The sequence below is a fragment of the Peromyscus eremicus genome, chromosome 7 (genome assembly GCF_949786415.1).
Source record: "Peromyscus eremicus chromosome 7, PerEre_H2_v1, whole genome shotgun sequence".
In the NCBI taxonomy this organism is placed as follows: Eukaryota; Metazoa; Chordata; class Mammalia; order Rodentia; family Cricetidae; genus Peromyscus; species Peromyscus eremicus.
Window position 1 is genome coordinate 100378282 of NC_081422.1, and position 27817 is coordinate 100406098.

The 27817-nt window shown below is 45.8% G+C and overlaps 1 protein-coding gene across 1 annotated transcript; it reads right to left on the bottom strand.

Moving 5' to 3' along the window:
* On the bottom strand, positions 1 to 27817 carry LOC131915683 (collagen alpha-4(VI) chain-like). Its single transcript, XM_059269085.1, has 11 exons — positions 27742 to 27817; positions 24133 to 24735; positions 21358 to 21945; positions 19315 to 19920; positions 16683 to 17315; positions 13238 to 13783; positions 12026 to 12580; positions 6023 to 6357; positions 4705 to 4783; positions 330 to 475; positions 1 to 168 (listed from the first exon to the last, which is right to left on the bottom strand). The coding sequence occupies exons 1-11, from the start codon at positions 27815 to 27817 to the stop codon at positions 1 to 3; spliced, it is 4335 nt and encodes a 1444-aa protein (XP_059125068.1).

A 27817-nucleotide genomic window follows, 5' to 3' on the forward strand; every position in this document is an offset into this window, starting at 1 on the left:
TTATGACTGTAAAATCAGAAAGAAGGCTGTGAGGATGTCAGCCTTGGTGTGCATTCCCTCCACCAGGAATTCTACCTCCCTCCCAAGACTCCCAGGATCACCTCGGAGCCCATCATCTCCATAACACTTGGCATACACGTGACAGCATGTCCTCTCCACAACTGTGTCCTGAAACACAGAACCTGTGTCATGTACAGCTTTTTCTTTCTATATCACCCTGGGATCATACTACACACTAGACCAGGCAAATTCCCCACCCACCCCCAAAGCTTTTCAAAGTCATTATCATCATTGGGACCAAGCGGAGGACGCTTTGGAAGAGGACTCACGAGCTGCTTCAGTAAGACCCTGGGGAGGGACGGCAGATGGACGCTCAGAGGCTGCCGGTACGCGAACCCTCTGCCGAACTCCACCTCCTGCAGCTCTTCTAACTTCTGTACACCTTCCAGGCCAATGAGCAGGAGTCCGGAGAGTCCTTCAAGGTATCAGGGGGTGGGGGAGGATTACTTTCCTATCTTCAGAATCATCTGTCTCTGCCTCAGCCCCAGATGATCACCCATCATCCACCACTGCCACACCCTCAGTCCTTCTTGTCTCAAGTGCATTTTTGTTCAAATCAAAATCAGTTCCCAGGCCAGGTAGGGAGGCTTACATCTGCAGCCCCGGAACACGCAAGCTGAGGCATGAAGATCAGGAGTTCAAGGCCCACTTGGGCTGCATGGGCTAACTAGCCTTCTTTTTCATTGTTGTTGGTATTGTTGGCTTGTTTGGTTTGGGCTTCTTTCTTTCCTTTATACAGAATCTACCTATGTAGCCCAAGCTGGCCCAGTGCTCTCAAGAAAGCCCAGGCTAACCTCAAATTATCAGCGGTCATCCTGCCTCTCCCTCAAGTGCCTTTCTTTTTTAATTTTTGAGATTTTATTTATTTTTATTTCATGTGTGTGAGCGTTTGCCTGAGTGCATGTCTGTGCACCACATGTAGTACCCACAGAGACTAGAGTTGGTATCAGGTCTCCCAGGGCTGGAGTTACAGATGGTTGTGAGCTGCCATGTGGGTACCTGAAATTCAACTTGAGTCCTCTGGAAGAGTAGCCAGTGCTCTTTACCACTGAGCCACCTCTCCAGCCCTTGGGTACCTTTCCTGTATTGTTAGATCCTTCTAAACCTATCCTTGAAGTTGACTTGAAGTTGACTCTTGGAAATTACATCCAGGGACTGGTAAGATGTAAATAAAGGTACTTGTTGCCAAGTCTAACAACCCGCGTTCAATCCCCAGACCCACATGGTGGAAGAAGAGAACTGACTCCTGCCTGTGGTCCTCTGCCCTCCACATAGGTGCCATGGCATGCATCCACATAAACACATGCATGTGTGTGAGTGAAAATGAGGACATGGCCACTCCAAGGCATGATTGAGGAGAAAGGTTTTATTGTAGATATGAGGGGGAGAATGGCCAGAGGCTTCTGGAATGGTCCAGACTGAATCGGGTCATGAGAGGAGAGAGAGGGGAAAGAGCAAGAGAGGAAGAGGAGAGAGGGTGAGGAGAGAGGGTAAGCAGACAAGAGAGGATCCAAGAGCAGAGCCAAGAGAGGAAGGACTAGAGCATGTGGCCACAATGGCTGGATTAGACAGGAATCAGAAGCTGGGGGAAGGGAGCCCAGCCCTGGGCTGGAGAGGTTAGGGTAGGAGGCAGGGTAAGGAGTGCTAGGAGGAGCCACAGGTACTGAGTGAGACTTGTCCCAAGTTTCTTGGGACTTGACAATGCACACACACATGAACATATACAAATAAATAAAAGTTAAAATCAATAAATAATGTCCAGGGATGTGGATATCACATAATGATGGAGCACTTGCTTAATATACACATGGCCCTGGTAAGGAAAGGAGGGGAGGATGGGGGAAATTATGGTAATCATGTGACTGTTTATGAATATTCTGGTCTCCTTCTTGAGGGTGCATGGTAAGATCTCACTTCTAAATTTGTTTTAGATTTCTTTTATTTTCTGTGTATGAGTGTTTTGCCTACACATATGTCTGTGCACCAAATACATGCCAGATACCCTCAGAGATCAGAAGAGCAAGTTCCAGGATCCCCTGGAACTGGAGTTACAAATAGTTGTGGGCCTCCAAGTGGGTGCTGGGAACCAAGTCCAGGTCCTCTGTAAGAGCAATAGTAGTCTTGACCACTGAGCCATCCTCCAGCCCCAGGACTTTACTTCTTAGAGAAGGTTATAAACTTCAGTAAGCCTCAATTCCTTATCTTGAAAACTATTTTCAGTTCAGAGTGATAATGTAGTTGTTCCAGCCAAGGAGATGTGAACAGAGTGACAGGTGTCACTCCCAGGAACAAGTCTTCAGAAGAGTGTTCGATTCCACCCTGTTTCTCTGGCCACAGTAGTTAACAAGGGCCAGGGATTTTGAGCTGTGGGCAGGAAGCGCTAAGTGCATCTATTCTGAGCACCTCACGCCACTGAGGTTTGGAGGTTATGTGGTGTAGGCAGAGCCTATCCTGACTAATGAGACAGGCACTCAATTATCAGTCAAAATATCAGTCTGTTCACACAATGAGACCAAATGGACAAGGGTGTTTAAGAAATTCAATCAGTGGGCGGCAGTGCATGCCTTTGATCCCAGTACTCGGGAGGCAGAGGCAGGTGGATCTCTGGATCTCTGAGTTCGAGGCTAACCTGGTCTACCAAGTGAGTTCCAGGACAGCAAGGGCTATGCAGAGAAACTCTGTCTCGAAAGAGAGAGAGAGAGAGAGAGAGAGAGAGAGAGAGAGAGAGAGAGAGAGGAAGGAAGGAAGGGAGGGAGGGAGGAAGGAAGGAAGGAAGGAAGGAAGGAAGGAAGGAAGGAAGGAAGGAAGAAAAAAAGAAACAAGGAAAGAGAGAAAAGAAAAAGAAAGAAATTCAATCAGGAATTGCCATGTTTGTTACCATAACAATATTACCACTAATATTTTGATCAGTAAACTCTCAGCATATATGCAGCTGCCTTTTTGCTACTGAACAAGCTGCTGTCTTCTACATATTCCCAATTTACTCCTTAAAAATATGTTCTTGGCAACTAACGTGTTAGACAAGTTTTCAGTCTCTTGTCACACACTCCCAAATTTCTTCCAGAAAAAAGTTGCAACAGTTTAAACTTCCAGGGTAATCAAAGAAGCAAGTTCATCTGGAAGCAAGCTGTCATTTAAAAATAATAATAATAAAAATGCTTTCCAACATCAATGGCAAAATCATCCTCAGTAAGATATATTGAATACATTCCATCAAAGGAGAAGGACAAAGGTGTCATCCATGAGGGGACTGATGCATAGCTCCACACTCCCTTCCTCAGCAGCTGGAGACTTCCTCCAAACTTTTAAGGACCCAACCTCAAGCCAAACCAGGGTTCATGTTGTCAACACAGAGAAGAATTGCAGGACTAGCCTGTTTGTGAAGCAGAGTTGGAGATTTTATTAAAGATATTCTAATACAGGCTTAATTGTGAGGGTTAAAAGAAAGAGGGTGCTCAAAAGAAAGATTTGTCCACCATGGGGTGGGTTCCCCCAAAGAAAGAGTAGCAGGAATTAAGATAGACCGAAGTATGCGTCCAGGCTTCTCTGAGAGAGTAAGAATGAATTATCTAAGCCTTAGCATTATGTACATTTTGGTGGTTCTCAAGTTACATCTCAAAAGATTGCTAAGGAACATCTTCTTCCGCCCCTGCTTCTTCTGATAAGTGAGATGGATAATTGAGGTGGTTCTGGAGATGCCATAGATGGAATTAGAATCTGATAAATCCCAGAAAACCAGAACACCAGGGGTGCACCAGGGCTTTGGCACATGTCCTTTCCCTGTAAATGGGGTTTCTGATGAGATTCTTAGAAAATTGTGGGTTTACAGCGTGGAGGGGGAAAAGCCTCAAGCAGCTGTCAATTGTGCTTTTCTGGGGGTGAGAAGCTTCAACCAGATTCCAGGATGAGAGACCTCTCTTCCTCCCTCTCCTCCCTCTCCTCCCTCTCCCTGTCCTTGAGTCCCCGGCATTCTCCCTTCCTTTTTATCCCACCTCAAGGGAGCTTGAACAAGTCATATTGAACAAGGATATTCATCCTGCGTTTGCTCCATGTGACACAAAATGAGAAGAGCCAAAGCCACTTTATGCAGATGAACAAATTGTCCTACGCTAGGACATCCAGCTGAGCAGCAAGTGAGCTCTGAAATGCAGCCAGCAGCCTGCACAGGGCTGCATCCGCTCTGGGCAATGGGCATCTTCTAATTTCACAAGCATGCCACCTGGAGTAGCTCCCCGGCCCTTAAAAGTGGAGGAGGGCAGAGGGAAAGACTGGAGAAAATTGCGGAGCTAAGAGCAAGGCTCGGCTTCCAGCTGACTCCAGTGTTTAAGGAAAAGACACAGAGACTTCTGAGAAACCTAAAATACGAGACGACACTACTGGAGTACAGTGGCATCTGCAAACCGTCCAAGCAGCTCTGACATCAGGGATGCTAGGAGGGGGAGATGCCTCCATACCCCTGACTTACACAAGGGAGACTGGGCCTCGGCCTGGTGGAAATGTGCTCTATCCACTAAAGCAGGTGGCTTCCTGGAGTCCATCTCCACTTGAGGTATAAAGGAGCTCAGCCTTGGTGGGAGGGGCCTTGGTGGGAGGAGCCTTGGTGGGAGGGGCCAGGCCAGGCAGGGCACCTGCACACTTACTTACCTCTGCTATGAAGGAATTCTGAGGTTCTCCTCAGCCTCTGTGGGTCCTCATCAAGTCCATCAGTAAGCACTAAAAGGACCTGGGAGTGGGCAAGAGAGCAGGAAGAACAGAGGGGGAAAAAAAGAAGGAAGAAGAAAAGGGAATGAAGTACACAGAATTTTTGTGGGGGTGGGGCGGATTTCAAGACCAGGTTTCTCTGTGTAGCACTGGCTGTCCTAGAACTAGCTCTATAGACCAGGCTGGCCGAGATCTGGTTGCCTCTGCTTACCATGTGCTAGGATTAAAGGTTTGTGCCACCACCACCACAACACAATTCTTAAAAATACAAGTGAATTTTGTGTGTGTGTGCCCAGCCTTTTAATGTATTCCTTTTGACCTATCCATTTGTTACTAACTTACAAACCTATTTTCATTTCAACTTCTTCCCCGCACCGTCTAAACCCTTCACTTAAAGATACTTTAAAAATTATCTCCTCCATCATTATCCATTCAAAAAATACCAAAGTGCCATTAACAAGAGGAGAGAAGGCAGGCAGGGGACCTTGGATTGTGAATGTAGGAAAAACTAAGTATTAGTTACGCCTGAAGTATACCGTTCAAGGGGCATCAGGAAGGGAGAAGCTTCATGGATGGCCTTGGGCTAGCTCAGGGTGATGATTACAGAAATAACAGTTGAACTCTAAATAGCTATGAGTGAATACAAAAGACTAGGTAGCATCTTACAGCATTCTCTAAATGTCTTAAGAAAGAATTGTGCAGGGAAGGTATGATGGCGCATCCCTTAATCCCAGCACTGGGAAGGCAGAGAGGCAGGTGGAGTTCTGTGAGTTCAAGGCCAGCCTGGGCTTCATAGAGAGACCTTGTCACAAACAAACAAACAAACAAAAGGATGAATTGTGTCATGGAAAGATTTGGATCACACACCAGTGGGCAGTTGGAAGGCAGGGCTATATTCTTTGCTCCCTCCTAGTACTGTTTAGCACAGAGCCTCCAGGGCTTAATAAAGAAAGACAAGGCCGTAGAATGAAAGCCCACCTCTTGTCAGTTCTGTTGGCTTCAGTTACAAAACCTTTTTTTTTGTTGTTGTTGTTTTTTTGGTTTTTTTTTTGTTTTTCGAGACAGGGTTTCTCCGTGTAGCTTTGCGCCATTCCTGGAACTCACTTGGTAGCCCAGGCTGGCCTCAAACTCACAGAGATCCACCTGGCTCTGCCTCCCGAGTGCTGGGATTAAAGGCGTGCGCCACCACCGCCTGGCTACAAAACCTTTTTATCCTACCCTGCCCCAAGGCTCCATAGACTAGGTCCGAGGCATGCATTACCTTCACTTTAGCAAAAGACAGGTGGATGGCAGTGTCTCCCAGGGACTGGAGGAAGTCTACATCCATACGGTTGTTCACGGAAGCCTGATGTATCAAGAACTTCTGGATGGTCTCATCACTGTATTTCTCAAAGCCTGAGTCAAAGACAAGCTGGCCACTGGAGCCTGGAATCACGTAGCGGAACCTCAGGTCCATCTGGCCAGGAGTGTCACAGCTGATGTTAGAAAGCAAGGCCAGCTGTTGCATCAGCCGTGGCAGCACCTCTGGAAGTTCCCATTGAGCTCGCTCTGAAGAGGCTGAGATATCAATTCCGACAGACAGATCCACACCGCATCCTTTGAAAGCGGAAAAGTGGTGTCAATCACCTGCAGCTGCAGAAGATAGTACCCAAGCCAGAAAGAACGCTCCCCAGGGCAAATCCCACAAGTCCAAGCCTGAACAATGGGGGGGTTACATTTGGAGGGTGTACTGTGGTAAAAGCCAACGGATACAAAATAGGCTATGCCATGTCTTTGTCACTGCAGATCTTAGTCCCTCGGCCTGGAGTGTCCTTTCCTATGGAGCTGGTTGACATAGTCAAATCCTTTAAGTAGCAGTCCAAATGCCTGCCTTGCCCTCCTCCAAGATTTTTCCAGTTTTTACCTGCACCTCCTCCGATCAAGTACTTAATGTCCTATGTGTCCATTGAATCTTTACCTAGTTCCTTAAGAGTGGGTGCTGTGTCAACCTATCATCCCATGACCTAATACAGACAGTCGTTGGGTGTCTGAGAGGTAAGAGTGGCCTATAAATAAGTCTTGAGTCTCTTTCAGCAGTACTTGTAACTCACCTTCCACCCTGGGAGTTTTCTTCCTCATCTACTGTCCATACATCAGCCTTTGGGGGGTGGGGGTGGCAGACTATTAGAAAAGGTCAGAGCTGAATGGTATTCTCTGTTTTCTGTTTCTTCTGCCTGAAATGTAAGGCCCTCTGGGGAGGCTTAATCTAGAATTTGAAGGTCCACTGGTGTTTCAGGCTATAATTAGTGTATAATAAGCCCATTTACAAAATTCCATCGAGAATGCAAAATTGATGCTCACAGATAACATCTAGGTTAGAATGTAGATGAACGAATAAGCTAGCAACCATGAAAGAGCTAGCACTATGAATTACTTCAGCAGAGGCAATGCACAGCTTAAAATTACTCAAGGCAAGCTGAGTATGTGGACATTCCTTCCTTAAATCTTCACACATTGTAGGCTGGCAGGATGGCTCAGTGGGTAAAGACACTTGCTGTCAAGACAGAGGACCTGAGTTCAAGACCCACACAACAACTGCTGTAAGTTGTCCTCTGACCACACACACACACACACACACACACACGCACGCACGCACGCACGCACGCACGCACACATTGGAATACTTGAGGTCCTAGATAGGACCCGTAATTGTTATTTTGCTAAATGGCCATGTTAGAATTAGAAAACTTAAAACTGAAGATTAGGTGATACAATTTGGGAAGGAATAAGTATGTAGTTACCCTTCACCCATGAAACATTTCCCAGAGATCTGAGACCCAGGGCTGGGCATGAGGTTTTAGCGCCCCTGAAGATCATACCCACACCAGCTGGTATGTTCTTAAAACTAGCACAGTGGAAAGTATCTTCCTCCTGTTTTCATATAAAATAACTGGATTTTGCTTTGTTTTAAAATCTAGTTCTGTTTCACAAAATAGCAGTTTTATAGATGTAAATCCCATTTCTACGTTAGACCCAATTTCATACAAGAGAACTTTTGCTTTATCAGTGTGACATAGTATTGTGTTGCTAACTTACATTTCCCCTAGAACCTTCTCAACTGGTTTTATTCAGTAATTGACAAATGCGAGGAGCCATTTTCCTTCCTGTTGGTGGAGAGAGCTGGATCTTGGCAGGCAGCCTCCAAGGTCTTTTCCAGCTTTGTGACTCTACAATTCTGTAATTAATTAGTTCCTAGCTGTTATTAAAGTGTCTGGCCCAATTGCATCAAAAAGGTAAAGGCAAAAACTGAATGAACAAGAACCTTAATCCACCTGGTACAAAATGTAGGGAAAGAAAAGGTGGGCACCGTTCACCTGCAAAGAAAGAAAGTACTGGACTTCGATATCTGGAGAATCCGAACATGCAGGCCACCCCACAGTCCTTGCTTCTTTTTTGTTTTGTTTTTTGACTTTTGCTTTTTTGTCTGGTTTGGTTTGGGCAAGTGTTCTCTACCACCGAGTTACACCTCAGCGTCCATCTTTGAAATAACTGCATCCATGTGTTTGTTTCAAATGATTTCTAAATTCAAACAACGGGCACCTTGAGGCAGCAGAAGCAAAGACACTAATTTAATACTTCACAAAAATAGATGTTAAAGCTTTGATAGGATGCAGGGAGCCCAAACGAGTCTTCCATAATAAAGCCGAGCACCTCTTGGACCCTAGCTGCACAAGAAGAGTCTCTGTATGCATACATAATGAGTATTGTGTGGGCTTTTGTTGTTGTTTGTTTGGGGGGGGGGGTTGTGTGCATGCGTGCGTACATATTCATGTATGTGTGTGAGTATACATGTATATGCATGTGCTTGTGTGCATGGTGAGGGAGGCCCAGAGGTTGACCCTGGGTGTCTCCTTCAGGCATTTGTCCACCTTATTTTTTGAGACAAAGGTGTCTGGATGAGCCCAGAGCTCACTGATTCAGCTAGACTCAAAGGTGTCTGGATGAGCCCAGAACTCACTGATTCAGCTAGACTCAACGGTGTCTGGATGAGCCCAGAGCTCACTGATTCAGCTAGACTTGCTGGCCAGCGAGGCCCAAGGATCTTCCCGCTTCTGTCTCCCCAGCCCGGGACGACAGTACGGACCACCATGCTTGTCTTCGGGTCTGAACTCAGGTCTGCATGCTTTCACAGAATCACTCTACTGACTGCTCCAACTCCCCAGCCTCTGTTTGCTTTCCACGTTTGTTTTTGAGACAGAGTCACATGTACCTAGGCTATCCTTGAACCCTCTGTGTAGCTGAGGTTGACCTAGAAACAAAATGACCCTGACCTGACTTCTTTTTTCTTTTTTCTTTTTTTTTTTTTTTTGGGGGGGGGGAGCGGGTGGTGGGAAGAGAGACAGGGTCTCATCATGTAGCCACGGCTGGCCTAGAATTCACAGATCCTGCCTGGCAGCCTCCACCTCTGCCTCCTTCTCCTGCATGCACCACTATGCCGGGCAGCGCAGCACTTGGTCTGTCTTTTGACACCAAACGGTTGGGCAATTCAAACCCTGCCTCCCACTGTTTCCCATTTGTTGGCAACCGCTCTCCGCCCTGTTTTTCTCACCTTGGAATTGAGTATCCTAAGAACGGCATCTACCTCGGGGGAGCCCACGTGACTATCAGAGGCATGGACACCGTCTAACACGTTAGAGCAGCACTGTACACAGAGTGAGAAATCTGAGAAAGAGGGTTGGTTGCCCCCCCCCCCCGAGGAGTCACCCCACCTTACAGCCACATCACAAGAGACAGGTGTGGCACTGCTCCCCCTGGGAAAAGCATCCTGATTAAAGGATTTTTTTTTTTAGGTACTTGCTTGCACTCTCAGATTCTGAAGAATCAAGTAAGGCACCAAAGGCTTTGTAAATGTCCAGAGCCCACGTCCTGCCTCCTGCTAAGGCTGACAGGTCACATGACCCTGTTAACAGGTACATAACTAAGAAAAAAACAAGATTTTTCTTCCCTTTGTCCCTTCAGCCTCAAAGTGCTAAAGGGCACAAAGCCATGTATGGTGGCTCATGCCCATCATCTCGGCATTCACAAGGCTAAGGCTAATTACCAAGTCGAGTGCCTGCCAGGCTACACAGTGAGTTCCAGGCTAGCCTGGGCTACAGTGAGAGGTCCTGTCTCAAAAAATTAAATGGATAGTTCATGTAATCATGTGTATATAAAAACATATACATTTAGAGATAAAATAACAAAATCATCTCCTATATACATAGTATCTTTTGTAGGAATGTTACAGTTTATGGTTTCATTATACATCCTTCTACATGATTCTATGCCATGGTGTATTATACATTACCCCATACTATAGCATTCTATGACTATATTATGCCTCACCATATTATATTACACTTCCCTCTATTCAAAGCGTAGTTCACAGACTTGCAGGATTAGTACTACCTGGTAGCTTGTTAGCTATACAGACTCCTGCCCCTGCCACAGTAAACAACCCCTATCCATGCACAGGCTGTCGGCCGTAATTAAACTCAGTGTGTTTCACGCGTGCGCGCGCACGCGCGCGCGCACACACACACACACACACACACACACAGTTACTTGTTGGGAAGAAGAATGGGTTCACCAAGGTGGAAGGGGAATGACAGGGGTGATGGGGGTATAAAAGTGACCGATAAGCATTATAGACATGGATGAAATTTTCAAAGAATAATTAGTCAATTCATTTTTAAAATGCACACTCTAACCTGACCTCAGAGTCTTCATTTTAGCAAGATCCAAGATGTTCCAAACATGTTTACGTTTTTAAGACCTTGTCATGCTATGTTATACTGCAGCAAATGGCACAATAGTGGCCGGGCATGGCGGCACACGCCTTTAATTCCAGCACTCAAGAGGCAGAGGCAGGTGGATCTCTGCAGATCAAGGCCACACTAGCCTACACAGCAAGTTCAGGGCCAGCCAGGAATACATAAAGAGAACCTGTCTCATAAATAAACAAACAAAATGTACCACACAGACTGTATAGCCAGTTGCCTTGAGGATGTAGTACAGTGGCAGAGTATTTACTTAGCATTCACAAAGCCTCATTGATGCTGAAGCAGGCAGGCAGTCTGCAGAACAGGAAAGATGGCTCAATGGTTAAGAGCACTGGCTAGTCTTGTAGAAGACCTGGGTTCAATTCCCAGCACTCACAAGGTGGGTCATGACAGTCTACAACTCCAGTCCTAGGGAGAATCCAACACCCTCTTCTGGCCTCCGTGGGCACTGCATACATGTGGTGCACAGACATACATGCAAGCAAAACACACTCATAAAATAAAAAAATACACATTTGAAAAAAATAACAGTTAGCTATCCTAGGTGTTTGAGATGGAACATAATGGCAGAATACTTTGCCTGGAATGTTCAAGCCCCTGGACTGATTCCTCAAAGCCAGGGTGTGGGGTATATGTATGAGTATAAGTGTGTGTGTGTGTGTGTGTGTGTGTGTGTGTGTGTGTATCTGTGTCTCTGTGTATCTATGTGTGTGTCTGTGTCTGTGTATATCTATGTGTGTGTGTCTGTGTATATCTATGTGTGTGTCTGTGTGTGTGTATATCTATGTGTGTCTGTGTATCTCTGTGTGTGTCTGCTTGCACATGTGTTAGCTACTGTGATGAAGGTGTTTGTGATAGCCTCTCACCTACTGAAGGTACTTTTCTATCTCCATCACTCCCTGAAAGTCAAGTCTTAGGGAAAGAAGAGAAGAATAGGTCCAGACTGCCAGGATGAGGTTAGACTGTCTCTGAACCTCCATCATGAAGGGAAGCATACGGAGTAAGGCAGAAAGGAATTAATGACAGCGTTGGTCCTTAGAAATGGAATGGAACAGGCAGCAAGCTTCTGTATAAGGGTTTCACAGAAAAGACTGTGTTCCGCTTCACAAGAGACTGTCTCAGTGACGTGGCTCTCTGCTTGTTCCCTGTCGATGGTCACAAACCTTCAGGAAGCTGTGCACACACATTCCCATCTGACTTTGTCTATGCTACAAGGGAAGCATGGTAAGGAATTGTGATGGGTCTGAGAATGTTCAGGTCTCAGGTGGCCAGTGTGGTGACAGGAATAATTAAGAGTTTCCAGGGAAACCTGAGCCACAGTGTCAAGAGTTCAGACCCAACAGATGACCTTCCCACCCATCTCATGCCCAGCTAGGAGGATCGGAGTTCTACATTATTGAGAAAGCAAACAGGGTCCCTGGCACCTCTGATTGCTTGCAGACAACAGCTTCTCTCTCACTCACCTTGGGGACTGCAGACCTCATAAAGAATTTCCTTTTCCAGGTTTTGCAGGGACTCAAAATTTTCTTCATGGTACACTTTGTCCTGGTCATTAGCAATCTCCAAAAGCTGGGTTCTTTGGGCCGCTCCTACCCCAATGGCAAAAATAATTATGTTTCTGTCCCTGAGGGCTTTGGCGGGGGGTGCTACATTATCCTGGGAGACCCCGTCGGTGATCACAATCAAATACTGATAAACACTGGGTCTCCCTCCTCTTAAACTGTCAAAAAAAGGCAGAGTGAAATTCAAGGCTTTCCCAGTGCGAGTACCATCATTCATCTGTTTGACATTCAAGATGGCTCTGCGCATGTCCACCTTTGAGGAGTATTGGTTGAGCCTGAATTCTTCCCGGGGAGTGGAGCTGAACTGCAGAAGGCCAATCTGAATTTTATCAGCACCAATATTAGATTGGTTCACCATCCTCTCCATGAATTCCTTCATCTTTTCAAAGTCCTTAGGGGCGATGGATTCTGAGCCGTCAATCAAGAAGATGATGTCAGCTTTCTTGCTTTTACAGGCTGAGGGAGGTGGGGACAGCACAAGAGGACATTTGGTCAGAACCTGGAGCCAGTGGATTACAAGTCCCCAAATGACAATCAAGGGTAGCATATACACAGCACAAAAAATATTTTTAAAGGGAGTAAAGAGCAGTCAATAAACTTTCAGCAACTCAGCACAAACCAGTCACAAAATAAGACACAGCTGTGGGATAAAGATATAAAATTTGACCAGCTCGGTTTATTCCAGGTCACTGTCACTCTGTGCTCAAAACTCACACACCAGCTAGTGAATTACACACACATACAAAAAAAAAATAAAGACCATTCAAATAATTAAAGATCCACTAAATAGATTTTAAAAATTCTTAGTCTAGCAGTGATAAAGCCTCTGATGAGCTGCCCGTGTTCCTGTAAACAACCTCTCACCCATGTTCCCATAGCAACTCTAATGAAACTTACCGGGTCACACACCGAGGAAAAGGAAAAAAGGAAAAATGGAGAAAAACATGAAAGTAGAAGAGGAACAGTTAGGAAGAACAGAGCGATCAGCAGAAATAGGAGGGGAGCAAGGGAGGATACTGGGGTGAATATGATCAAAATATATACACATGAGGTATCACAACAAAACCCAATTATTACGTATAACTAATACATGATCATTTTCTTAATTCTTACTCTCTGAGGAGCAGATGTCCCGAATAACTTCCTGTTGAATGTCTGTCAAGGAGTCAAACTCATAGATGAAAAACATCTTGTTGTTTGCTATTTCCTTAAGCTCAGTCGTATTAGCATCCCTTACTCCAATGGCATAAATGTTGACTCCCGTGTCCCTCAAGCCCTGCGCAGCCTCAGCCACCGGGTCTGAAGACTGGCCATCGGTGATGACTATGAGGTACCGGGCAACACTGACTCTCGCAGTGTCTTCAAAGACCAGGGCCATTCTGCTCAAGGCTTCACCGGTTGTGGTACCACCTCCTCCCTGTTGGATGTCATCGATGGCTGTCCTCAGCTCGGCCGTGCTGGCATACTGGCTGAGGAAAAACTGGCTTATAATTTTGTCTGAGTACTGAACGACTCCAAATCGTACTCTGTCAGGCCCAATGTGGAACATCCTTATCACCTCCTTCATGAATGCCTTCATTTCAATGAAGTCTATTGGTCTGATGCTGCCAGATCCATCAATAAGGAAGTAAATATCCGCCTTCTCCACATGCACGCAACCTGGCCAACGAGAAGAAGCCACAACCCATGAGAACAGAATGTCAGAAGGAGGTGGGTACCCAAAGCCACTGATCCCAATCTCCACCCTACTCCCTCGCTCCCACAATCCCCTGAGCATCATAAGCCTTGCACAAGGCAGACCACAGTGCCAGGAAGGAAACTAGTAGCAGCCACTGGCCAGCAGCTGACTGGGTCGGTTAAACACCCCAACTCTTAGCAGGCGGTGGTGGTACTCACCTTTAATCTCAGCGTGAAGGAGGCAGACGCAGGTAGATATCTGTGAGTTCAGGGCCAGCCTGGTATACATAGTGAGACCCTGTCTCAAATAAAGCACACACACACACACACACACACACACACACACACACACACACACACACACCAGCTCCCGCACTCTTGGGTAGAACAACTCTTAAGTAAGTTCCCCATGGCTTCCCTGAGGCCCCAGCAGAAATGGGTCTGAATTTTCCTGCAGCCAAACCTTAGGTTACCCCTCAACCCTACTTGCTATATTCCACTGCACTCTCAGGTCTCTGCTCCCCTCCCAGTATCCCCTGAGGTCAGGCACACGGACAAGCCACTGGCATCCAAATGCTCTTCACCTCTAAGCCATCTCTCCAGGCCCCAGGGTAAACCATTTTGAATGTATTAACTTGATGGACCACTGGCTTCTAGTAACCAAAAGCCTAAGAGTGTCATCAGATAGCATCTGCAGCCTGTAGCAGAGACTTCACCACTGGCTTTAACCTACCTGCCTAATGTTTCCACCGTTGTATTTGAAAAGTGCTACAAGTCATGTTTGCATCCAGCTCCCACAGCAGCATACCAACATGCTAAGCCACTACCCAGGCTCTTTGTTCCGTTACTATAAAAATTTCACCAGACTATTACCATGTTGGAACATGGAGTTTGGGGTATCTGTGTTCCTGTGCATGGTGGTTAGAATAAGATTGGCCCCCAGAGACTCACATATTTGAATCCTTGGTTGCCAGTTAGTGACTGTTGGGAAGGATTAGGAAGTGTGGCCTTATTGGAGTAGATGTGGCCTTATTTGAGGACATGTGTCAACTGGGAGGGGGCATTAAGGTTTCAAAAGCATATACTAGACCCAACGTCTCTGTCTGTCTCTGTCTATCTGTCTGTCTGTGTGTATCTCTCTGTGTATATCTTCCTGTCTCTCTGTCTCTGTGTGTGTCTTTCTGTGTCTCTCTCTCTGTTTCTCTCTCTCTCTCTCTCTGCCAGTTGCCTGTTGATCAGGATGTAAAAGCTCTCAGCTACTGCTCCAGCACCATGCTTGGAGCATGCCTGTGTGCCACCCTGCTCCCTGCCATAATGATCCTGGACGAAGCCTCTGAAACTATACTCAAGGCCCCAATCAAATGCTTTCCTTTATAAGAGTTGCCCTGGCCATGGTGTCTCTTCACAGCAACAGAACAACAACTAAGACAGTGTGTCATTGTTACTCATATTTGACTCCAGAACAGACCATACCACCTTTGAGGTGAGAGTTGTGGGTTTGTGTTCACACCTGATTCACAGGAAGAACAGTCTGCCCCCGTGGGGGATGATAGGCAGATGGCTGCCTGAATTCTAAGAGAAGGACCATTGTGCAGGAAGGAATGTTTGCATCCAGCTCCCACAGCAGCATACCAACATGCTAAGCCACTACCCAGGCTCTTCACGTGATCTTGAGGAGCCCAGAGTCCTGAACACTGCCTAAAATCATACATTTTTGCCAATCTTGTCAAATTGGGCATTCCTCACAGTCAGGCTGCTACTGAGCATCCACATATATTGCCCACACCAAGTGTTTAAAAGGCTCACATACATGTGCATGCATGCATGTGTGCCTCTGTGTGTGTGTGTGTGTGTGTGTGTGTGTGTGTGTGTGTGATGTGTTCACATTGATCAATAAATGGTAGATATTCTGATCATTATGATCATCCAGGCAGAATTCTGGTAAAATCATCCAAGCTTCTACTAATGTCTAAGCTTCCTCTACACTCTGGGATGATTTTCCTGGTTCCGGGTCCCTTCTTAGCCACTGTGCAGCCTGGGACAGATGTCAGCTCTCACACTCTTCAGACCATTTGTAAATTAGTTGGGCTCCTTTTATCCCCTTCTGCCCAACAGGATATAAGCAAAGGATGGACCAGAAAATGAAAGCCATCTTTAATGAAGTTCTCATCCCCAGAACAAAAAGAGAGACTAAAAAGACAGGTCAAGGGGGAAGACTGAGACTCCTTTGTATAATTCATGTTTCTAGACCTCAGGACAAGGAATCAAGAAAATATAAAAGTCATTTAGTTTGGTTTTTTTTTTTTATAAAACCTCAGTGATTTTCCCCTGAAGATATAATCACAGGCTTGAATTTCTAAGTCAATTATCTATATTTCAGTGATTTGAATTTAAATCTATTATTTGAAGTTGAATCTAAGAAATACTAGCAGGGGAGAAAAAAATAGAAAAGCAGACACAAAATCTTTCACAGCTGTCAAACAGGTAAAATTTACATGTTAAACAAGGTGTGGTGATACAGGACTGCAATCCCAGTACTTGAGAGTGAAGACAGGAGGAAAAGGGTTCTAGGTGAACATCAGCTCGTAGTGAACTTGAGGCCAGCCTGGGCTACAAGAGACCCTTTCTCAAAAAGTAAGACACTTACCGGGAGCCACACTTCCTCTGCACTGCTTAGAACCAAGACAAAAATAAAGATTTTTCTAAGGTGAAGTTCCTGTTTTTTAATGAGTTGACCTCAATGTGGGAAAAGGATAAGAAGGACACACACACACTCACACACACACACATATACTCACACACACATACACTAACACACACATTCACACACACACACACACACACACACACACACACACATAAATGCATCAAGCTCTCCTACCTTCTTGTGATCTTTCTAGAGTAAAACTCATCTGAGGATAGATTCTGCTCACGGTCTCAGGGCAGAGCCTGTTTTTAAGTTTGTTTTCCACAATGACGAGTTGCAGGAAGGACTCTAGGCGGATGGCATGCTTCCAGGGAGGGTATGTAGAAATCTTCTCCAGGTCCTTACTCTCAGAGGCAGGCTGGATGCCCACTGCATAGATGGTGACCCCAGCCCTGCGGAGGTGAGAAGCAGGGGTGGACACATTGTCTACAGAGGGGCTTTCCATGATGACCACAGCTATCTGCGGCACACCTTGATTGGACCGGCCACCCTTCTCTGAAATGAAAACTTCATTCCTCAGGAAATCCAAAGCATAACCGGCCTTCATCCTTCCTCTTCTTCCGTGGAAGGTCAGCTTGTCCAAATGCTGTAAGATTTGGGCAGCGTTTTGATATGTATCCAGGGAAAACTCCAGCTGTGGTTCCTCACTGTAAAAGACCAAGCTGATTCTCACGGCATGAGGATCAATGTTGAGAGATTGGACAGTGGTCTTCAGGAAATGGACAACTTGTTGGAAATTGGATTGCCTGGCCCTGCTAAATTCCTCAACAAGGAACACCAAGTCAGCTGGAACGGCAGTTGGACATGCTGGAAACCAGAAAGACATAAGGGGTTTCAGCATGAGAAAAGAGGAATAAAGGGTGTGTGTAAGGTATCACTGTGATGAGGCCTATGTGCCACAATAATGTGTTTGAGGTTTTAAGCTACAATATGTTAACTTCTACTTGTGGGCTTTAGAATTTAGAGAAAGTCTTTTTAACATGATAGCCAAAAAGCATCAAGAGGTTCATGTCTATCCCAAAGTTCTCTCGTTCTCTCGTTCTCTCTCTCTCTCTCTCTCTCTCTCTCTCTCTCTCTCTCTCTCTCTCTCTCTCTCTTTCACACACACACACACACACACACACACACACACACAACCCACATACACACACAGAGCATTTACATCTCTTTTAGTTTACAGATGCCCACCATAAAGTCACTCAAGATCACCTTCCAGTTTGTGTAATGATCTTAGAAGCTCTACATAATGGCTGGCTTTTTCCTTCATTTTCTACCTTCAACAAGAAGACTCTAGGTCAATATGCCCTTTACAGGTCTGAAACACCTTTATTTATCACTTCTCCCCACTCACCTTGGTGTTATTTCAACAGAGACAACATGAAATTCTGAGAGCTTTGCTAAAATCTTTCTCCAAATATTGGGCTAACTGGACAAGGTGAAGCATGCCTGTAATCCCAGCCCTTGGGAAGCTGAGGCAGAGGATCACAAGTTCAAGACCAGCTTGATCTAGTGAGACTGTGTCTCAAAAAAAGAAATTGAGGAGCTGGAAACATGACTCAGTGGTTAAGAGCACTTTCTGCTCTTACAGTGGACCTGGGCTCAGTTCCAAGCATCTGCATGACAGCTCACAACCACCTGTGACTCCAGAACCAGGGGTCTGATGCTCTCTTCTGGCCTCTGGGGACTCCTTTGTGTATGTGGTGCACACAAACTCAAACAGGCACACACACATACACATAAAAATAATAAGCAAGGGGCCGGAAGGATGGCTCAGCAGTCAAGTGCACTGGCTGCTCTTCCAGAGAATCTGAGTTTGATTCCCAGCACCCACACGTGGCTCTCAGCCATCTGTAACTCCAGTCCTGGGGGATTCAATGTCCTCTTTTGGCCTCCACAGGCTCCAAGCACTCACGTGGTACACAGACATACATGCAGGCAAAACACCCACACACATAAAATAACAATATAAAATGGAAGGCTGATGGTCAGCCTAGAAAAAGAATGTGGCAGCTTAGGCTATTCTTTAGAAATATTCACTCCCTGCTCCTCATATGCCCATGCAAACAATGTACTTTCTTCCTCCACTGATGCTGACAGTCATGTGAATTACTTTGACTAATAGTGTGTCAGCAGGTACTGCAGGGATCTGAAAAGCATTTATACAATTGGATTTTTCTCTTGGGTCTCTGCAATTACCACAGGGAGAATTTGCTCAGAGTAGCTGGGTTGACCTCAGAAGCAGAGCCATACTTAGCTAGTCAAGCCCCATCTAAACCTCAGATCTGTGAACAAACCAAGGTAGGTCAGCAAATCTCTGCCATGGGACTTATCCATGGTCAGCTGACCCAGAGCTAGGAGGATAAATTATTATTCCAAGCACTGACTGCAGATGCTTAGCAGCGTATTCGTGGTAACCAAAGATACTACAGGATGACAACTGAGGTACTCCATGTCCCCTTTCTCTTCCCTATCTACAGGGACAAGTGTCCTAACACTGAGGAACGCCCTCAGTAGAAGTCTTTCCCAGCACTTTCTTCATTTTCCCCCTCCTTTAAAAAAAGGGGGGTCTCACTATGTAACTAATGAAGCATGACGCTAAACTTCAGATCCCCTGCCTCTCTACCTCGAGTGCTAAGGTAATGGGAATGCAATGTTGTACGCATTGATGTCGTGCTGGAAATCAAACCCAAACCTTCATGCTTTCCAGGCAAGCACCCCACCAATTGAACTACACCCCCAGGCCCCCAGATCTTCTTCACATACTGTGACTTCCTGGTGACTCACATAGCCAAGGATCAAGGCTTACCTCCAGCAGCTCCATCTGCAGCCTCTATCCTGACCTCAGGCTGTTGAGTCCCCTGGATCACCACATTCACATCCTGCAAGAGCTGCCTGACTCTGTCTTCTCCCTGCAGGTCAGCCACAAACACCAGAGACCCTATCCCCTCCAGTTCCGTCCTGTCAGAGTCCTGCACCCCCACAGACATGATGTTCACGCCTCTCTTCCTCAGGATCTGTGCAGCATCTCCAACCTCACCCTCAGATTTGCCTGAGGTAAAGATCACTGCATACTGGGGAACGCCCTGGAAGATCCGGCTTCCTGCTGCTTCCTGGAAAAAAGTCTGGTGAAGAAACCGAAGGGCTCGGCCTGTCCTCCTGGAGCCACCTCGGAGCACCAGATGCTCATGGATGTGTGTGATCATCTCATTCCGGGTCTTGTAGGTATTAAACAAAAACTCAGTGTAACCTTGATCACCGTACTGAGCCAGCCCAATCTGGTACTTGTCCTTGCCAACCTCCAGCATGCCAATAATTCCAGAGATGAAATACTGCATCCACTGGAAACTGGCCTGTGATGTTTCCTGTGAGGTGTCAATAAGAAAGACCACATCTGCATAGGTCTTGGTAGACTCTAGAAGTAAAAGAAGGAGGTGGGAGGAAAAGATCAATCAAATCAAGTTCTTATGAGAAAAGTGGAGTACAAGGATGGTTTGACGTGGGCAATAACAAGGACAAGTAGTATATTGACACTACATTGTACACCTAGGACTTGTCCCTTCTCTGCTTGGGACTCTATCAAAGGCTCTCTCTGTCTCTCTCTCTGTCTCTCTCTCTGTCTCTCTCTGTGTGTCTCTCTTTGTCTCTGTCTCTGTCTCTCTCTCTCTCTCTCTCTTCCTCCACCTCTTCTTCTTCTCCACCTCTTCCTTCTCCTCTCTGGTCTACTTCTTTACTGTCTACTTCACATTCTTCTTCTACCAACAAGAAGGCAAGAAACTAACCACTACTGCATGGCCTCTGGGAATCACAGACCTTTATATACTTTGTCCATCTAATCCTCACAAATCGTTCTTCTACAAAATTATTGTCCCCATCATGAAGGTGAAGGCAATGAAGGGAAGTAAAGCTACCTTCAATGCTCATATAGCTGCCAACATGACCACTGCATGGCATGGTTAAGGGAAAGGGTTTTTAATTGTAGTTAAGAGAGATCAAATATCCAGAGGCATCTAGAAGAGCCCAGAGCAGACAGAGAAAGAAGTAGACTGAACATGACCAGCAGACTGGACATGACCAGGGCTAGGGAAGCAGGAGAGCAGGGGAGAGTAGTGGAGAGAGTGAGATAGCGAGAGATAGAGAATAGAGAGAGCATAGTGAGAATAGCCAGAGCAGAGAGTAGTGAGAATAGCAGGGTTATAAGGAGGATGAGTAGCTGTGGAGAGGGAAGCCTGTGAGCTAGAGGGAGTTTGGGGTAGAGGAGGAGTTGAGAAGGGCTGGGATGATAGCATGGACTTTGAAAAGTGTAACAGGTACTTGTAGTACTGAGGGAGCCTGGAGGCCAGCATGTGCTTTGATATGCTGCTAGGTGCCACAGTTTGCCATCTGTCCCTTCTGTCAGCAAAAAGAGAAATGACTTCTTTTGGCAGGTGGAAATGGGTTTTACAAGTTCCTGGAGAATGCTGGCTTTTATCTAACTGCCAAAAATCCTCCTATAGTCCAGGTTGATATATCCTCATTCTGGATATACAAACTGCCTTTTGTAGTTTGGGGAATTGGAGTTTCCTTTGGACCTGACAGTAACTAAAATGTGGCAGATGCAAGATTTAAAAAAGCATGTCTTCTGGACTCCAAACCTCATGCTGTTTCCTCTAAACAACTCGACAGCATATCCCCTCACTTCTTTCCTACTCATGAACACTCTATTCATCATTCAAGCCCAGCTCAACTTCCTTTCCTCTCGGAAGCATTCCCAGATGCTCCCATGATAGTAGGTCTTCCTTCCCCTTCGGGAGCACATTACTGCATTGTAATTGAGTGGTAGATTTGGAGTGGTAGATTGAACATGGCTTACTTTTCATCTGTCTCTCCACTGTTGAACACAGAGCCTGAAGGAGGCTTCCTGAGAACTCCTGCAAGATGCTGAAGTTTTCTGTGTTGAAGAGAAACTTCTCAAATGGCTCACTGGCTATTTTTTGCAACTCTTGGACATCTTGAACATTGACCCCTACCACGTACACAAGGACTCCATCTCTTTTCAGCTGGTCAGCTGCATCCTGGACCTCATCATTTGACTCCCCATCTGTCACCAGGATAACTATCTGAGGAACCCCATCCTTGGCCCTGCTTCCACTCATCTCAGTCAAGTAGTTGGCCCTGATGTACTCTAGGGCACTTCCTGTATTTGTGCCTCCTGTGCTGTAGGACAGATTCCGGATCCATTCCAGGACCATGCTCTTCAGAGAGGACTGTTTCAGCTGAAAGGCGGGCTGGATGTTGTCACTATACTGGACTAGTCCCACTTGGACCTGATCATTGCTGATGTCAAGCCCCAAGACAACAGAGTGAAGGAAGTTCTTTACTTTCTGGAAGTTCTGGGGTCCAATGCTAGTTGAGCTGTCCACTAAAAACACAATGTCAGCCAGGGATGCTTCTGCACAAACTGTAAGAAAGAAGGGAAGGAATGAAGTCTCAGAGGTTTTGTTCTAAACAGAGTCTGTAAAGCAGAATGGTGAACAGAAAGATAGGGCAAGGTCAGTGTGCTCGGGGAGTTGTGTCCCTTCCCTCCACACCCTCGTCTTCCAAGGCTTCAGGCCTGCTCTGCTGCTACTGCCACCTCCAGCCTTGGAATCCATGGGACAGTGCCTAGACTCACATCAAGAAGCTAACCCTTTTGAAATTTTGACAGCATCCTGCAAGAGGGGTGCTCTTCTCTCCAGTCAGGGATGCTCTGTCTCCCCTCTCCTGATGAAAACCTCATCTCCAGGCATGTGCTGGCACAAATGGGTCAAAGAGCTAGAACATGTCACTTTAGCAGGTCACACTGCCTGTCGACCAGTTAGCGGTCCTGTGATCTGTTTGTCACTCACCTCTTTGAGACCTTTCTTCTCTGCCCTGTTGTAATCTTTACACCAGTCCCTACATGCTCGCGGGTGTTTTGAGAATCATCAACTATAGCAGACATCAATCCTCTTTCCAGGTTCCACTGGTTCCTTTTGACCATTTCTAAGCATTGCTCTTTGGAAGACTTCCCTCCACCTCCTGCCTTTTTCTCAGTTTTACAAAAGCCAGTTTCTTGCTGGACCTAGATTCAGGGTCAAGACAACCCTGAGACATAACATCTGCTCTTGAGTTCCCACAAAGGGTCAGGACAACACCAGCCTTTGTGGGACTCTTAGCACAGTCATCCCCTTCCTTACTTTGCTCTACATCTCTGTCCAGCAGAGCCTTATTGACTGCCCTCCACCCGCACCCCTGCAGTCTAGCATACGTGCTGTAGACAATGGGTCTAACAGTCCTAGGAACCAAATCTTTAGCTCTACCACGGACCTGTGGTACCTCTAACCTCAGTTTCCTTATCTGAAAAATGCAAAAACAATGATGCTAATCGTCCTGCTTATTTACAATTTTGAGATAGTAGATCAGCCTGATGAGTAATGTAAACAAGGTTTACAAACTCTATACAGCAGCAGCTCTTCACCTGTGGGCGGAGACTCCCTTCACAGGGGTCACCTAAGACCATCAGAAAACATAGATATTTACATTATAATTCATGACAGTGGCAAAATTACACTTATGAAGTAGCAGTGGAAATAATTTTATGGTTGGGGGAATCACCACAACATGAGGAAGTGTATTAAAGTGTCACACCATAGGAAGGTTGAGAACCACTGGTCCAGAACAACAAGCAGACGGTGGTTATGACTACATGCATAAAATGTCTTTGTAAACCTTACGTGATATTTTAAAAGTGCATAATATCTGTTTAGCCATAGGAATGCCACACTGGGGGGTCAAGTTTAGGACTTCTTCCCATTCATATACTCTTATAGGAAAATATCAAAATAATGAAATAATGAAGGTCTGTCCTCTTGTGGATTTTGATGGAGACATACATAATCATCTTTCTCTACTTGAAGTTTTATGCTTTAGGAAATTCAGTGCAGGTGTCCACAAATGTAGGGATTTTTAAAAGCAAAGTTGTATGTTTTCTAATAAAGCTAAGTAACTAACATGGAGAATTTTCATCAGTTTGGGTCTTATCACTAGCAAAACAAAGCTGAAGACAGGCATGCCCTCTCTCGGGTGCCAACAAAACAGTAGGAAATGCACATGGGTGCCCTGGTTCTGCAGCCACCGTGCCAAGCTTTTTAATGATACACTCTTGCTTAGTGTTTCCAATTCTCTGAGACAGGAACCAAGGTCCTGGGAAGAAAATTCCAATTCGGAGAGGTGAAATGGCTGGTCCAAGATGACACCAAAAGTGAAAAACTAGATCTAAGGCCAGATCTCTCTTTTCTCTAAATGTGTTCTCTTAACCAACAGGCTGACAGCGGACCGAGCAAACATCCGGGTCCTCCCCCTCCTGTGGCCCCTTAAACCCGAAATAATAATATCACTCTAGGAGCAAACAACCCTTCAACAAAATGGACTTACACTCCTTCAGTGTATGGCACCACCACAAGGCCCACGGGATGGGTGAGATGTGTCAGTGTTTGCATCGTGTTTGGTGAAATTCTAATCTCTGAGTTAAATATGCCCACATACAAATAAGAGAGTAGTAAAGGGGTACAAGAAAGACAAAGTTTGGGGTTCTTTGACGTCCAGATAAGAAAGAAGGAAAGGGTACCTGGAGACTTGTGCTCAGTGGGTTGAGCTTCCTTTGCTAGAGTACTGCAGAGCTCTTGCCGCAGCTTCTGGGCGAGGCCAGGCAGGCTAGAGAAGTTGGAAACAAAAAAGGTGAATTTATCCTTGGGAATACTCGAGATCTCTCTGAGCTCAGCCTGAGCTGCATCTCCAACGCCAACCGCATATAGCAAGATTCCTGCCCTCCTGAGCGCTTCGGCAGGTTCCTGGATGTTGTCCTCAGCTGGGCCACTGCTCATCACCAGGGCCATCTGGGGCACCCCTTGGTTTGCCCGGCTCCCCACTTCTTCCTGGAAGTGATGCTCTAGGATGAACTGCAGAGACTGGCCCATCTTGTTGCCTCCAGGCTTAAACTGAAGTTGCTGGATGTGTCTCAACACGTCACTTTTGCGGTGGTAGGTAGAAAGCAGGAATTCAGAAGCAGGTGTATCACTGTACTGGGCCAGACTCACACGGATGGTGTCTTTGCTGACATTGAAGCTGTTTGCCAAGATATACAAGAATCTCCGCACACTGCGGGCGTGCTGGGGGTTGACGCTGGTGTGCACCAGAAACACGACATCCCCCTTAGAGGCCTCCCTGCAGACTTCAAAAGAGAATGTCCTTGAGTTAAAAAGTACAAGTGGACAGCTACTAGCTGAGAGCCAGTCTCATTCAGTGCCCTGTCCTCCTCCGCACAGGTGTCCGATGGTAGGCAGCCCAGACACACTGTTCCTTCCTTTGCCTGCATCCCATGTGTACCAGCTGTCCTTGCTCGTCTTCCTTCCCATCTTCCTCTTAGACATTTGACCCTCCAGTTAGGTCCCTCTCCCAGGTTCTCCATACTGCCTGCACACTTAATAAGAAACCCACTTTCTACCAGTAGGGGGTGCTGTTATAAAACACTTAGGCTCCCAGCACTGGGGAGGCAGAGGCAGGCGGATCTCTGTGAGTTTTAGGCCAACTTGTCTACAGAGCAAGATCCAGGACAGGTACCAAAACTACACAGAGAAACCCTGTCTTGAAAAACCAAAAAGAAGAAGAAGAAGAAGAAGAAGAAGAAGAAGAAGAAGAAGAAGAAGAAGAGAGAAAGAAAGAAAGAAAGAGAAGAAGAAGGAGGAAGAAAGAAAGAAGAAGAAGAAGAAGAAAAGAAAAGAAAAGAAAAGAAAAGAAAAGAAAAGAAAAGAAAAGAAAAGAAAAGAAAAGAAAAGAAAAGAAAAGAAAAGAAAAAGACTCAGACTTCTTTTACTGGCTGACACACATTATCTCCCTAGCTGCCATAGTGGGAGGGAGGGAGGGAGGGAGGAGGGAGGGAGGGAGGGAGGGAGGGAGGGAGGGAGGGGTGAGGGAAGACAGCATTTACAAGAAAGGGGCTCTGTTTGCCTGACCTTGGTCATAAAGCCAAGTGGAGTCCGACTGTAGAAAAGGCAGATAGGTATCACACAGAATGTGTTGCTCTTGGGCTATTCCATTGGGAAGAGAGAATTCAGTGATGTCTAGAAATGGCTAATTGGCTTCTGCCCTTGTGATGGCTAATCTTGGTTGCCAACCCAACTACATCTGGAGTCAACTAAAACTAAGAAGCTGGGCATCCCTGTGAAAGGATTTTCTTGATGGGATCATTTGAGGTGGGAAAACCCACCCCAAATCTGGACCATGCCTTCTGGTGGCAGCCTATATAAAAGGATGTGGATGGAGGCTCTGGCTTTTTGCCTGTTTGCCCTCACTTTCACGGGCAAGTTCATCTGGCCTACTGCCAAATCATTCCTCCATCCTACTGCGGAGTCATTCCTCCCTGATATTTAGACTCTACTTCAGAATTCCACCGTAGACCGAAGACCAGGAGCTCTCTAGGAATCTCCAGGACTCCAGCACCAGACTGGGACAGCTGAGACATCCAGTCTCATGGACTGAACAACCACCATATTCTTGGCCTTTCCATCAGGAGACAGCATTGTTGGACTACTGAGACCACAACCTGTAAGCCGCTCTCACGCATTCCCTTTACGTGTGTGTGTGCGCGCGCGTGCGCGTGCATGTGTGTGTGTGCGCGCGCGCGTGTGTGCGCGTGCGCGTGCGTGTGTGTGTGTGTGTGTGTGTGTGTGTGTGTGTGTTGTATGTTATCTATTAATACTATATTAATATTAATTATATATAGTAATATAATACACATATATATTCATTCTATCAGTTGTTCCTTTAGAGAACACTGACTAATACACATCTCTCACAGGAGCAAACACAGCCATAAAGTTTTCCCTGGTCCTTCCAAACTGAAGGAACCACCCCCAGCTGTAGCCTATTTTTTCCAGCAAGTATTGTTCATACCACAAGACACCACAGAGGTACCTCCTGCTTTCATCATACTGTCTCCATTACTTCTTTGTAGTTCTAGAAGGTATTTGAAACATGACAAGACTTACTGTCACAGCTCGGTTCACAGGAAGGGGAGACAGAGCCAAGGGGAAGGGGAAGAGCTTCATTCGGAGTTTTCACCAACAAATGACAGTCTGTGCACCTGCATTTGAGTATTTAAAGCTCAATAGTGTCACAGTGGGGCTTCAACAATGTCTCAGTGGAGTTTCAAGCCACTCAAAAATATGTTCCCTTGATAAGACTTTCATCTTGAAAAGTCTATGCAATCTATTAAAATGACTGCCAAATGGGCTGGGGAAATGACTCAGTAAAGTGTATGCAACCATGAGGACCTGAGTTCATATCCTCAGCACCCATGTAGAAGCTGGGGACCACAGTACACACCTGGAATCCCAGCACTAGAGAGCTCACTGGCCAGCCAGCCTACCCAAATCAAGCTCTGGGTTCAGTGAAAAATCCTGTCTCAAAAAACAAGGTGGGCCGGGCGGTGGTGGTGCACGCCTTTAAACCAGCACTTGGGAGGCAGAGCCAGGCGGATCTCTGTGAGTTCAAGGCCAGCCTGGTCTATAGAGTGAGATCCAGGATAGGCAACAAAACTACGCAGAGAAATCCTGTCTCGAAAAACCAAAAATAAATAAATAAATAAATAAATAAATAAGGTGGAAAGTGATTGAAAAGGTCATGTCTCTAGTGTTCACATGCACATACATGTGCACAAGCATCCGATGAACACACCTATATGTATACCATGTGAACATACCCATATGCATATACACTACATATATATATGTATATATATACATATATATATATAGAGAGAGAGAGAGAGAGAGAGAGACTACAAAAAATTGCAGAGGTGTCACTAGCATTGGACAAAAGTACCCACCTCATGATGACAGTTCCCATCAGAACAGCTCTGTCATGGAGACAAAGCAGACCACATAACTCTTGCAAAGCCCTGTAACAGGCTTTTTAGAGCCTGGTAATACATTCATAAGCACAATGCTTTTAATATATCTATATATTTAATATATCTTATCATTTGGGGTTAAGTATTTTTTAAAAATCAAGGACTCATCCCTCACTAGGTGCTTCCAAATTCGAAGGAAATTCTCCTTCAAGGAATCTATTCCGTTTCATTAATTATGATGCTACCATCATATTTCCTTTTAAAATTGTCACTACTACCAGGTCCCTGGCAAGCAAGCATTTGGAGTTTAAGAATTCCATATATTACCAATCATTTGTGACTTAATGAAGCCCAGACTAGCTGCAAGGGAGATGATCAACCAAAATGTCTTCCAAGTCCCCAT